This window comes from Dendropsophus ebraccatus, chromosome 2 (assembly GCF_027789765.1).
Source record: "Dendropsophus ebraccatus isolate aDenEbr1 chromosome 2, aDenEbr1.pat, whole genome shotgun sequence".
Taxonomy (NCBI): domain Eukaryota; kingdom Metazoa; phylum Chordata; class Amphibia; order Anura; family Hylidae; genus Dendropsophus; species Dendropsophus ebraccatus.
In genome coordinates, this window is record NC_091455.1 from 37,628,058 (window position 1) to 37,642,797 (window position 14,740).

The 14,740-nt window shown below is 37.1% G+C and overlaps 1 protein-coding gene across 4 annotated transcripts in view; it reads right to left on the reverse strand.

Annotated features, from left to right (window-relative positions):
* Positions 1-14,740, reverse strand: part of RUNX1T1 (RUNX1 partner transcriptional co-repressor 1) — a 161,842-nt gene that overhangs the window by 111,944 nt on the left and 35,158 nt on the right. For 2 of the 4 annotated variants that reach the window (XM_069957374.1, XM_069957373.1), the window contains exon 1: positions 8,960-9,460. The exons of the other annotated variants lie outside the window; for them this stretch is intronic. In XM_069957374.1, coding sequence (XP_069813475.1) covers positions 8,960-8,987 — 28 coding nt within the window. In that variant the 5' untranslated portion in view covers positions 8,988-9,460. Of the gene's footprint in view, positions 1-8,959; positions 9,461-14,740 lie in introns of those variants that run through there. 4 annotated transcript variants of the gene reach the window in all.

The window sequence follows — 14,740 nt, forward strand, 5'->3', positions numbered from 1 at the left end:
ACACACAAACACATATACTATACACTCATAAATACATGCATAGACACATACACACAGACATATACACACAGGCACATATACTATACACTCATAAACACATGCATAGACACATACACACAGACACATATACTATACACACAGGCACATATACTATACACTCATAAACACATGCATAGACACATACACACAGACATATACACACAGGCACATATACTATACACACAAACATATACACACAGGCACATATACTATACACTCATAAACACATGCATAGACACATACACACAGGCACATGTACTATACACTCATATACATATACACACAGGCACATATACTATACACTCATATACACACAGGCACATATACTATACACTCATATACACACAGACTTATACACACAGGCACATATACTATACACTCATATACACACAGACTTATACACACAGGCACATATACTATACATAAATACTATACATAAATAAACACATGCATAGACACATACACACAGACATATACACACAGGCACATATACTATACACTCATAAACACACACAGACACATATACTATATACAAATAAACTCCTGTATAGACACATACAAACAGGCAAATGTACTATACACTCATATACATATACACACAGGCACATATACTATACACTCATAAACACATGCATAGGCACATACACAAAGGCACATAAACAATACACTCATAGCAACCAGCACAGACACATATAATATACACTCATAGACACATGCAAAAATATATACACACAGGTACATATAGCATACACTCATAGACACCAGCACAGGCGCATATACTATACACTCATAGCATAAGCCCATGTACATGTAGTATCTATACTCACATAAGCACATTCGCATGTAGTATACTATACTCACATAAGCCCATGCACATGTAGTATTCTATACTCACATAAGCACATGCATGTGTAGTATACTATACTCACATAAGCACATGTACAGGCAGATATGCTGTATACTCATATATACATAGCAGAGCAGTGATTGGCTGCTCTGGGCAGTTTACACCAGTTTCTATTTCCCAAAGTTTGACAAATCTGTGCCATATACTATATATTATACACAGACAGACATGACTTACATTATTATAAGCACACACATACAAAAACATAAACTATAGGCCATAAACAACATACACATATACTGTATACTCATAAACACACAGTCACATACAGTATTATATATACTTATCTATTTATACACACAGAGGCGCACAGTATATATTCATACAGATGCATGCACCATATACTCATACAAACAGACACATGGACTATATACTCATACATACACATTCACTGTATACTCATACACACACATACACAGTACATGAGCAATCACAACAAAGCTATGTAATGTAATATCTTTCATGTCAGTGGCTGTAGGGTGTGTACTGGATATAATGGAATATACATTTAAAGGTGAACTTCTCATAAAATGTATAGATAGATAGATAGATAGATAGATAGATAGATAGATAGATAGGCGGATAGGAAATAGATAGATAGATAGATAGATAGATAGGCAGATAGGAAATAGAAAGATAAATAGATAGATAGATAGATAGATAGATCGATCGATAGATAGATAGATAAGAGATAGACAGATAGGAGATAGATAGATAGATAGACGGATAGGAAATAGATAGACAGATAGGAGATAGATAGATAGATAGATAGATAGATAGATAGATAGATAGATAGACGGATAGGAAATAGATAGATAGATAGATAATATAGAGAAAATAAATTGATTAGATTAATAGATATGTTATACATTTCGAGATATATAATAGAGAGAATATTAAATTAGACCAAAAATGAACATAAAATAAAAGTTTATTCTAGAAACTTCACAAGAAAAAAATCCAATTGAATTTCAAAACCAAACTCGTCTGAATTAGATGTGAAGGGAAAAAAAATGATTGTGACAAAACATATGAAAAAAAATAAATAAATAACACGTTGAGCACAAAAGAGAGGAAGGTGAGGAAAAAATAAGTGGTTGAGGGCAGGCGAGGTGCAGTGGCTTCTGTATCCATGAAACAGTCTTCTTAGCTTATCTAGAGCCAGAGGCTTGTCATCAGCCCAGCACAATGTGTGAGGCTGAGGAGACAGGCAATGTGCAGCAGGCTGATTACAGTATCAGCAGGGCCCACATGGAGGAGGGGAGGCTCAGGGGCCAGGGGAGAGGACAGAAGAGGAAGGTGTGCGCCACACAGGAGGAAGGGGCTGCACCGCATACTGCCAAAGATTTAGGACAGTGATTCTAAGAAAAGACAATGCCCTGTACAGAAGACAATGCAAATGCTGGGCAGAATACATGTTATGGCACCAGTATACACCTTCTACTCCTGGCACCAACAAGGGGCTTTAATCCCTACTTAAAATATATGCTTATAGATGAACAGATGTAGCAGAGCTGAGTTTGTCATTAATCTCAATGGCTCTTTGGAGCTTCATTATAAAAATAATAGTGATTATTTGACTTCATACTGTATATTCATATATATATATATATATATATATATATATATATATATATACATATATATATATATATATATATATATATATATATATCAATTTCTCAATTTTTCCATCAGTTATGCATCATTCCAAAAATGGTCCACTTATAAAAGCCCACCCACCAATTCAAGCTGCAAGACAGGTAAGAAGTATTTCACCACAATTTGGCGCAGATGCTACCATAGACAAAGTCGCCGCCACACAAACAATACTGTTTTTTTGATACATGAACCTCTCTATAGGACAAATGATTTTTGCCAAGCAGCACAGTCGGCTCTGCTACATCTGCGCTCCTAATTTTGGGTTCCGATTGCCTCGATGTATTAATTAAAAATAAGCTGCATGTATAATAAGGAGAGGGAACATTCCAGTATATGATCCCCAGCAGCTCTCCGCTTCTCTCTCTTGCAGCAGATGCTTAGGAATATGTAGCTCCATGGTGTTTAATTTGTTTTATTAATTATTCAGGCTAATTACTGACAATGATTGTATATGACATTCTATATACAGGGGGTAATGTGCCAGGCTGGCGGTTCACATGCTGATGGGGGAATGGTTATTCAGTCATGGGAGAGGGCAGTGGGGATTTTTTATATAATCCTTATGCCAGGGGTAAAATCCCTCATTTTTACACAATGATGGCAGGGAGAGGAAGAACCCTTCAAAATTCTAGGTTATTGGTATTATTTTTCCTATTGACATATTTTATGTCTAAAGTTACAGAAAGAGAATGATAGATATACATAGATATACAAATATTAGATAGATAGATAGATAGATAGATAGATAGATAGATAGATAGATAGATAGATAGATAGATCTAGTGAGATATCACACATGTAACTAAGAGATGTATACATACATACACAACTAAATAAATACAGGACAGAATCAGTAAATGATACATATGATATGAAATAGATTTTAGATAGATGAATAGATCATAGAGATATAGCAGTAGATCTATAGTTAGATATTATACAAATAACCAAACAGTGTATACATATAAATACACTGCATAGTCTGTACATGAAACATATCACCTTAACTAAATCGATAATAGATACATAGTAAGAGATAGATATATATGAGGTACATAAATAATAAATTGATAGATCATAGATAGATAGAAGATAGATAGATAGATAGATAAATAGGAGATAGATAGACAAGTATATAATAGATAAAGAAATAATTTACATTGCAAATGTGCATGCATTATACATAGCAATAAATCAATCAATAGATGTGTAAACTGGTGTAAAACAAATTGATGATTGATAGATAGATAGATAGATAGATAGATAGATAGATAGATAGATAGGAGATAGATAGATAGATAGATAGACAGACAGATGGGAGATAGATAGATAGATAGATAGATAGGACATAGATAGATAGATAGATAGATAGATAGATAGATAGATAATAGATAGATAGATAGATAGATAGATAGATAGATGGGAGACTGATAGATAGGAGATAGATAGATAGATAGATAGATAGATAGATAGATAGATAGATAGGAGATAGGTAGGTAGATAGATAGATAGATAGATAGATAGGAGATAGGTAGGTAGATAGATAGATAGATAGATAGGAGATAGGTAGGTAGATAGATAGATAGATAGATAGAAGATAGATAATAGATAGATAGGAGATAGGTAGGTAGATAGATAGATAGATAGGAGATAGATAGATAGATAATATATAGGTAGGTAGATAGATAGATAGATAGATAGATAGATAATAGATAGAAGATAGATAGATAGATAGATAGATAGATAATAGATAGAAGATAGCTAGATAGATGATAAGAAATGTAAAACTACTTCACAGACCCCAAATCTTTACATATCATATTACATTTATCTTATTACCATATAAAGGTTACTAGACTAGATAGTAACATAAAGCAGTACTGGCAGGTGTGTATTATATGTGATGTGCTGGAGAAGGGATGTATACTCCCTCACTGCATACACAGAGGGGCTCTTAAAAATCCATCCCTAATCCAATAAGGTAACCACACAGAAGTAATAGCCCCCCATACATTAAGCTGTTATGGAGCTACCTGTCCAGCAGCTGAGCAGCCACGATGTTAGCTATGTACATATATATATATATATATATATATATATATATATATATATATATATATATATATATACAGTGTATGCAGCTCCTTACACTATTACTATCTCTGGGCTTATTATATAGCTGAATTATTGTGTTTTATCACTCATCCTTCACTATAACAAGTAATAAATTAATATTACTATATTGTAGCAGAGGTGACTGTAACTTTCTGTAACTATTGTTTCTCCCGATGTATGAATGTGTGGAGCCATCCCTCCTGTGCCCGGTGTAGCAGAGAGGTGTAGTGTGCTGTGTGCTAATGTGAGAAAGGCAGCAGATGCCCCACACGTCTCCTGGCTGACAGATGTCCTGAGCACTCATGTCATCTCCTATCATCTATATCATATCATATCTATCTATCTATCTATCTATCTATCTATCTATCTATCTATCTCCTATTATCTATCTATCTATCTATCTATCTATCTATATATCTATCTCCTATTATCTATCTATCTATCTATCTATCTATCTATCTATCTATCTATTATCTATCTCCTATCTATCTATCTCCTATCTATCTATCTATCTATCTATCTATCTATCTATCTATCTATCTATCTCCTATCTATCTATCTCCTATCTATCTATCTATCTATCTATCTATCTATCTATCTCCTATCTATCTTCTATCTATCTATCTATCTATCTATCTATCTATCTATCTCCTATTATCTATCTATCTATCTATCTATCTATCTATCTATCTCCTATTATCTATCTATCTATCTATCTATCTATCTATCTATCTATCTATCTATATATCTATCTCCTATTATCTATCTATCTATCTATCTATCTATCTATCTATCTCCTATCTATCTATCTATCTATCTATCTATCTATCTATTTATCTATATATCTATCTCCTATCTATCTATCTATCTATCTATCTATCTATCTATTATCTATCTCCTATCTATCTATCTATCTATCTATCTATCTATCTATCTATCTATCTCCTATCTATCTTCTATCTATCTATCTATCTATCTATCTATCTATCTATCTATCTATCTATCTATCTCCTCTGCATCTATTTATTTATGTAGCTAGCTCACATCTATCTCATCTATTCTAACATCTGTATAATGCCTCTATAATGCCGATTTATTCACTAAATTAAGTACATTTATAGCTTTAAAAAGAAGTCCAAAAAAATCATAGGCAAATAACTCTGTAAACTATTTTCTGTATACGAATATATATACTATACTGTATACTAATAACCCATCAATTTGTTACCTGTGTAATTGTATCTTCTGGAGTGTATTACTGTATCCTGTACAGGGGGATCAGACAGACAGGTGTCATCCCTTATAGGTTACACAGTACATCCACAAAAACAGAATCATACTACTTCAATTACCATATCATAATGTAAGAATTGGGAAATCTATTTATTAATTTCTTTTTTTATTCACTAAATTTTAATTGATTATATTTAATATTTTCTCATAAAAAAATAATAATATATATATATATATATATATATATATATATATATTACAATTACTCAAAGAGAGAAATATAGGCTAATGGAAGCATAGACTGATTTGAGATAGAAGACAGATTGACAGCCACTATAGATGCACATAAGCATCACTAGCTGTGTGTATATAGGAATATAATTGACTGCTCTGGTGACCATCACATTAATGTGGGCAGATTGTGGCTGCTGCTGGGATGGAGGATGATAAGAGGCAGCATTTGCTCTATGAGGAGGGACCCAGACACAGGCGTGAGAACAGAGCACCCAGTCCCCAGATCCCCTCCATAGCTGGGGCTGATAAGAGGCCAGGACACATGACAGCTTCCCACACTACACACAGGGCTCTCACCATCACACAATATACACTCAGCTATCTACTCCTACTATCAGATCCTTCTTTAATTGGAAAAGAGACATCATGAAAGGTGCACATAGCTCTGCCCCCTCCGCCATCTCACAGAGACCCACAATAGCTGTCACATCCCACTACCAGGTGGCACTAGGATCAGCTGCATCCCTGTCCCATAGAGAGATCAGGTAAAAGTACAATGATCACAAAGATATTCAATCCACGAATAATTAATAATACAAACAAAACTAAATACATCTGTCCATGCAGCGTAACTACAACCCCCAGAATGTACTCAAAATCACAACATTTAGCGTCCTATTCCACAAAGCGTTTTTTCGCCGATTAACGATAAACGATCTCAAACGAACGACCCAAAATTGTTTGCCTAATCACACGGAACGATGACCGTTACTTATGATCGTTTTTGCGGTCGTCCTGACGTCGTCCAAACGCCGTCTTATTATACCGAACGATTTGCAAACGATCAACGATAAAAATAGGTCCAAATTCTATCAAAGGGCCGACGATTTCTCATCTGCTATTACACGAAATGATTATGGCTCAATTACGATCGATCTAACGATTTTTTTCGAACGATAATCGTTCCATGGAATAGGGCCCTTACGCTATAGACCGAATTCTGTCTGTATAAATTGTGTGGTAATATTGGGAGGCTGCGGGCACTACTACTGGCCTCAGCCACACAGATTGATAAGTAAAATGATCCAGTGTAACCCTAGATCCAGTGTAATCTAGAAGCAGCCAAGCTGCAGGGAGCTCTGACTATCCATACGCCTGTCTATAAGGAGCATCTGCAGCCGCAAAATAACCATTTTCCACGCAAAACCATCATTTCCTGGAAAGGTTTTGCTGGAGCCTAAAAAACACTGGAGGAAGCTGTCTGTGTTTCCTAAGGAAATCTGCTTCCACAGCAAGGAAACTATGCCTGACATTGTGTGTCCCACCAGGAAACCCAGAGCACACTATCAGCCACCCAAAGCTGCTCCTGCTGCTTATCTCTGGCCAGACTCAATCTGCTCTGCAGCAAGGCCAGATGCCTGCTCATTTTCACCCCAGGATTAAAGGCTCCAGCAACAAGATAGAAACAGAGTTCTCTGTCATCCTATATACCCCTGCCCCAGACTGCAGGCACCTACAGCTGGACATTAGCCAATTAAAGGGGGTCATCATGTGGCTGCTGGGATTTACAGGCAGGGAGTCCTAGTGTACAATTCTACAATTCTATATCTGAATATATAGTAAAGGATGAAACCACTACATGGTATAATATATAATTACATTACTGTATATTAGTAGTAGTAGTAGTAGTAGTAGTAGTAGTAGTAGTAGTAGTAGTAGTAGTAGTAGTATTGTACTTTAGGATTTCCAGTGACATGAGAGTTATAAGACACTCTGTACTGACTAAATCTGAATATGTAGTAAAGGATGAAACCACTACATGGTATAATATATAATTACATGACTGTATATTATTATTAATTATTATTATTATTATTATTATTATTATTATTATTATTATTATTATTATTATTATTATTATTATTATTATTGCACTTTAGGATTTCCAGGGCCACAAGAGTTATAAGACACTCTGTACTGGTTATATCTTGGTTTGCTATTAACATACTGTATATGGAGTGTGAGCCAGTTCCTGTTTTATGTCAGCCAGCCTCGCACCTTAGTGTACATACAGTAGGACTGTATACAGTAGAGAAGGCAGAGATGGACATACATGGATACATGTTATCACCCAGAGCTTCCAGTGTAACCCTGTCTGGCTGCAGCATAGCTATGGCAATATACTCTATACTACCACTATAAAATCCACCCAGGACTGTTCTATTCTAGGCTGTCTCCTATGTATACTATAAGTAAAAAAAAAAGTCTTTGTTCTTACTATATACCATATATAAGCTGAATCTCTTATGGATGAAAATAATAATAATAATAATAATAATAATAATAATAATAATAATAATAATAATAATAATAATAATAATAATAAATCTAGAAGAACATAGAATAGGGCATGCAAACAACTAACAGATGTTCACCTCTATATAAAGGCATCAATAGAGGTCAATAGGCAAAGCCCCCCCTTATTGCATAGCAACATACATAGATCTTTATATGATTTATTAAGAAGGGGCAAAAATTCTATATAATATAAGATGCATATCACTCATAGTAAATTAAAACCTTCAGGAACTGCACATTATAAAATAATAATGTAGTGCATTTCTATGCACTATTGGACATGACTCCAAACTGTGCAAACATAGGTAGCCTCATGCACATACACCCTATGTAATGCTGGGGGACACCAGGTAATGGGGTCCCAGGTATAGCTCATTGAGAAGCAATGAAACATGACTTGATGCTACTTACACTGGAAGGGGCTTGAAATTCCCACCATTCGCCACAGGCTTGTACAGTAACTGCAAATAAAAGTTCCTGTTGTCTGATGTGCAGAAGTGAAAAGGGTTGGGGGGAAAGGAGGGGTGGGCAAAGTAACAATAACCAAGGTGGTGGTAGTGGTGGTGGTGGTGGTGGAGAAGAAGAAGAAGAAGAAGAAGAGGAATGTTGCAAGTCCAGATGATCCAAGTCCAAACTAAGTGAAGAACTCCAGCTGCCCACAGCTCCTGAGGACTGAGGCAGGGGGTGGGGAGGGGGGAGCAGGGCTAGGGGGGCTCCTCCAGAGATGACAAGATCCTGGTGTTGCAGACAAGAGTGGTCTGGAGAAGTCAAGGCTTGCTGCTGTCACTGGTGGTCTGCAGAGAAGCAGCAGTGGTGTGTGGCTCTGTCATGGAGGAGGAAGGATCCTGATCTGCTCTGATCTCCAGCATAAGGCTGCAATCTCTTCCTCCCCTCCTCCTCCTCCTCCTCCTCCTTCTCTTCACTGTTTATTTCTCTAGCTCTCCCTGTAAAGTCAAGCAGCACACTGGCAGCAGACAGCCAGGCTCAGCTACCCAGGTGCAAGGGTGGGAGGGCTCCCAGCAGTGGGAGGTGATAGAGGTAGCAGACATCTGTGTCTTGCACAGGTCACAGGGGGTCAAGTAATGCTAACAATGGGGAGAGCACATTGCCAGTGACTTCTTTATACTCACACTCTCCCTTGTTCTCTCCTCTCTCAGACCTGGTGGACTTGTAACATGCTCCCAAGCTGCCTGCCCTGCAGTAACCCAAGAGCAGCACTTTCCCTGGCCATCTGGATGCAGAGCTCCTCCTGGCTGCCTCTCTGCCTGGGACTCATCACTGTGCAGACAGTGCAGTTACAATCCCAGCCTCTCTCTCACATCTCTCCACTAATCCCCTTCTGTTACTTCATTTTTTTTTTCAGTCTGTTTGTTTTTGCATTAAGTAATGGTGGTGCAGAAAACAAAGAGGTGGAACTGCTCTTTACCTCCTTACCTTATCTCCCCAGGATATGTCCAGGTTGCTTAGCATGACCCAAAGGCAGAAGACCTGCTCAGGATAAGAAGATACTTCAAGACAAACCTTAAATAATCTAGAGGATGATGATGATGTATATAAAATGACTGAAGGTAGGTATAGACCCAAAGGTCTACTGGACAATCCAATATTAACTGTATGTTTAATAAGAAACTACATGCAAGATATCCTACCTGGATCCCATTGGAAATTCACTATTACTGTGCCGGCGTCTGGTGCACCAATCCAGAATGGATAACCAGAAATGTTACCGATCGTCATCCAGAAGAAAATATTTTGCCTTTATGTAGCTTATTATTTGTAAACTGAAAATACTAATAATAGTAATAATAATAATAATAATGATAATAATAATATTATTATTATTAATAATAATAATAATAATAATAATAATAATAATTATTATTATTATTATTATTATTATTATTATTATTATTATTATTATTATTATTATTATTATTATTATTTTTATATAGTGCCAACAGCACTTATATAATAAATATATAAAATATATTCTAATATTGCATAACAGGTAATGCTGGATTATTTACCAGGTCCTCAGCTTATACTGTGGGAGATTTCCCCAATTCTGACATGCCCGTAGGCTGTCATTGGCCGTACATATGTCTAATGAGTGTCCTAGTCTTGTGCGTTTTACTAGACCTTGTAGCTTTTAGTATAACTTTATTCAGAATAATACTAACATGTATTCCTTTATCGAAGTTTATCATTTGATGTTTTCTGTTCTATACATTTTATGTGCAACTGCTTTAAAGCCTGAACATAGTGAAAGCCTAGCCTACTATATAGTGCAAGCCTAGCCTACTATATAGTGCAACCATAGCCTACTATATAGTGCAAGCATAGTCTAATATATAGTGCAAGCATAGCCTACTATATAGTGCACACCTTGCCCACTATATAGTGCAGCCATAGCCTACTATATAGTGCAAGCATAGGTCTAATATATAGTGCAAGCGTAGCCTACTATATAGTGCAAGCCTAGCCTACTATATAGTGCAAGCCTAGCCTACTATATAGTGCAAGCATAGTCTAATATATAGTGCAAGCGTAGCCTACTATATAGTGCAAGCCTAGCCTACTATATAGTGCAAGCCTAGCCTACTATATAGTGCAAGCATAGCCTACTATATAGTGCAAGCCCAGCCTACTATATAGTGCAAACCTTGCCTACTATATAGTGCAACCATAGCCTACTATATAGTGCAACCATAGCCTACTATATAGTGCAAGCATAGTCTAATATATAGTGCAAGCATAGCCTACTATATAGTGCAAGCCTAGCCTGCTATATAGTGCAAGCATAGCCTACTATATAGTGCAACCATAGCCTACTATATAGTGCAAGCATTGGTTGTTCCTTCCCGGAGGGAAGGTCTGGCTAGTTCACTGACGTTGAGACATGTGATGGTGTCTCTGCAGTGTTCTTTTGCATATTTGATTTCCCAGGGGGCAATGTTCTAGAATACACTGACGTTGAGACACGTGATGGTGTCTCTGCGGTGTTTTGGTTGATCTCCCTGAGGTCAACCAGCGTCCTTTTGCATGCACCTACTAGTCATTGCTTCCACTAGCCAGAAACCTACTCCACACTGATGAGGGGCAAAAACCCCGAAACAGCTGTCTGTGGATGGATACCTTGCTGAGGTGGTCTCCTTAACTGGAGAACGCCTTTGGCTTGGTTGTTCCTTCCCGGAGGGAAGGTCTGGCTAGTTCACTGACGTTGAGACATGTGATGGTGTCTCTGCAGTGTTCTTTTGCATATTTAATATATAGTGCAAGCCTAGCCTACTATATAGTGCAAGCATAGCCTACTATATAGTGCAAGCCTAGCCTACTATATAGTGCAAGCCTAGCCTACTATATAGTGCAAGCATAGCCTACTATATAGTGCAAGCCTAGCCTACTATATAGTGCAAGCCTAGCCTGCTATATAGTGCAAGCATATCCTTGTACATACACATCATAACTCTATTTTCTCATTAAAGAAGGTGAATTTATCTCACAATACACCAACGACCTGGATTACGTCAACTAAATGTCCCAAATAACCAGTTCTTCCTATCCAATCCAAGGATGATATCCCGGCTCTAATATAATATATGAAGCCCAGTAACACATGTAGGTCAATTATAATTGCAGTGACTTGTGATGTTTTGGGGCAGGTTTAATAACGATAAATGCTCTCTCTCTCCACTCCCTAATTTGGCTTAAGTAATCATCAACTGCACTTAAGTCCCTTCTGTTCCCATCTGAAATAATACCGCAACCTCCTAATAAAAAAAAAAAAGAGCAGGATTGTAAGGGTTAAAGCAAGGAATGCCGCTGCTCTATTGTCTCCGCTGCCTCTTCCTATCAAATCTGATCTCCAGTTATTTTTATTTCGGATGATATTTTCCTATAGTTCTTCTTTGTGAATGCGGCACCTGATTATATAGCGGCGGAGATAATAGAAGAGTAGAATTGGACGACATACACGAATCAATAGGTCAGGGGGTGATTCTGCTATTTGTTTTTTATTTGCAGTGGGAAAGGATTATGTCGGGTAATTTTTATGTGTTTTTTTTAGTGATCTGGTGTCCGATTTTTTTTCCCTCTTTAAGGCTTTGCTCATGTCGCCACTGGCTTACGTTCCATTATGCGTCCATCGCTTTATCGATGCAAAGTCTGTGCTATTTTTTCCCCCCACAAATAAATTACATAATCTGAGAAAATGTCAAAAAATTGTGACGTGCATTTAGTCCATTTAAATATTATTATCCAGGCTGTTATGGCCTTGATAAAACACCATGATGCTAATGTGTATAGAGTCTAAAATCTGTGATATTGGAACCATCACACTTCCTGTAAGAGAAATATTTTCTTATATCTCCTTTTATTTCATGATAAACAGATATGCAAAAAAAAAAGAACAAAAAAATGGTGTGCAGAACCTGTGCCATTACTCCTATCATAGCTGAAGAAGTGAAGGAATAACAGAAAAACACAGAAAAATGCAACAGCTCACTGCAATGGAAAGATACAGACCCACTACAGACATGAAAATAGTTAAAAGCAGCCCCCCCCCCCCCCCAACTGCCATAAAAAAAATTCCCACAAAAATAATGAGGCTCTTGGTTACCATTTGCAAACAGTGTAAACCAGCCCACCAACTATAAGGTGGCCTCATATCGGGGAAGACCCTACATTGTACTATGGTCTCGCCATGGCGTATAATACGCCTATGCTCTGGGCTTGCAAGATCCGGCAAAAGTAATTACACACATGGGTGGGATGGGTGTAGTGCACAACCAAGTAGAGGCAGACACTCCCCCCATCTGGAACACAAAAAATAACAGAGTACGCTCAGTTTATAGTGCTGTTCCTCTAGCGCAAGACAATTAAAGAGGTTATCCACGATTAGGAAAAGCACAGCTACTTTCTTGCAAAAACAGCACCACCTCTGTCCACAGGTTGTGTGTGATATTGCAATTTAAGGGAACCTGTCACCAAGATAATGCTATCTAATCTATCACCATCATGTTATAGAACAGGAAGAACTGAGCAGATTGATATATAACTTTATTAGAAAAGATTCAGTATAACTTGTAACTTGTTGATTGAAATCCGTGTTATGGAGTCCAGTGGGCGGTGTCACTCAATGGACTGGACTCTTTAGTATGGAAACATAAGCGATTTCTATCAATAAATTACAAGTTATACTGAATAATTTCCCATAAAGATATATATCAATCCACTCAGCTCCTTCTGCTCTATAACGCAATGCTGATAGCTTAGGGAGCATTTTCATGATGACAGGTTCCCTTTAAGTTCCATTCACTTCAATGCAACTGAGCTGCAAAACCACACTAGACACAGAAGTGGCATTTTTACTGGGGAAAAAAAGCAGCCATGTTTTTCTAAGCCTGGACAACTCCTTTAATCGCTTTACAGATACCAGGGATGAAACCAATACTGGAACTGACATCAAGTCAAGATTGGTGGAAGAGGAGGTAATTATGGAGAGTTATGGTGCATTTACACAGACAGATTTATCTTACAGATTTTGGAAGCCAAAGCCAGGAATGGATTTGAAAACAGGAGAAATCTTAGTCTTTCCTTTATGACCGGATCCCTCTTCATAGTTTCTGGCTTTGGCTTCAAAAATCTGTCAGATAAAACTCTCTGTGTAAACGCACCAGAAGACACATAAAGCAAGAAACTAAAGTGGACCAAGAATCAGTTTATTAGCAATATGGGCAATGCATTTTGAGAGGAGGAGGGGAGGAACATCTCATGAAACCTGTTTATTGCTAATAAAAAAATATGTTATTATGGTCTTGGTATGTTTCGGTTTCCTGCTTCATGGTAGCACTTTAAGGGAGCATGGTAGTATACTGGTCTTTGTGGGAGGCATGTCCCCAAGTTAGGATCTGTTCCCACTAGAATTTTAAATTTTCATCTAATGGCAAGAATAGTCATGCCCCATCAGGAGGCCTTAAAAGCTTCAGGAAACCATCGGGATTTCCTGACAGTAATCAGTTTTTATGTTAAGGAATCCATCAGGAAACCATCAGTAGGGTCTTAATGATTTCCTGAGCTCCCTTAGACTACTATGGGGGCATCCATTGAGAAAATCCTGATGAAAATAGGACAGGTTCTATAATTTCCTGACCAATTTTCCTGAACGAAAACCCTATATGTGTATATATATAT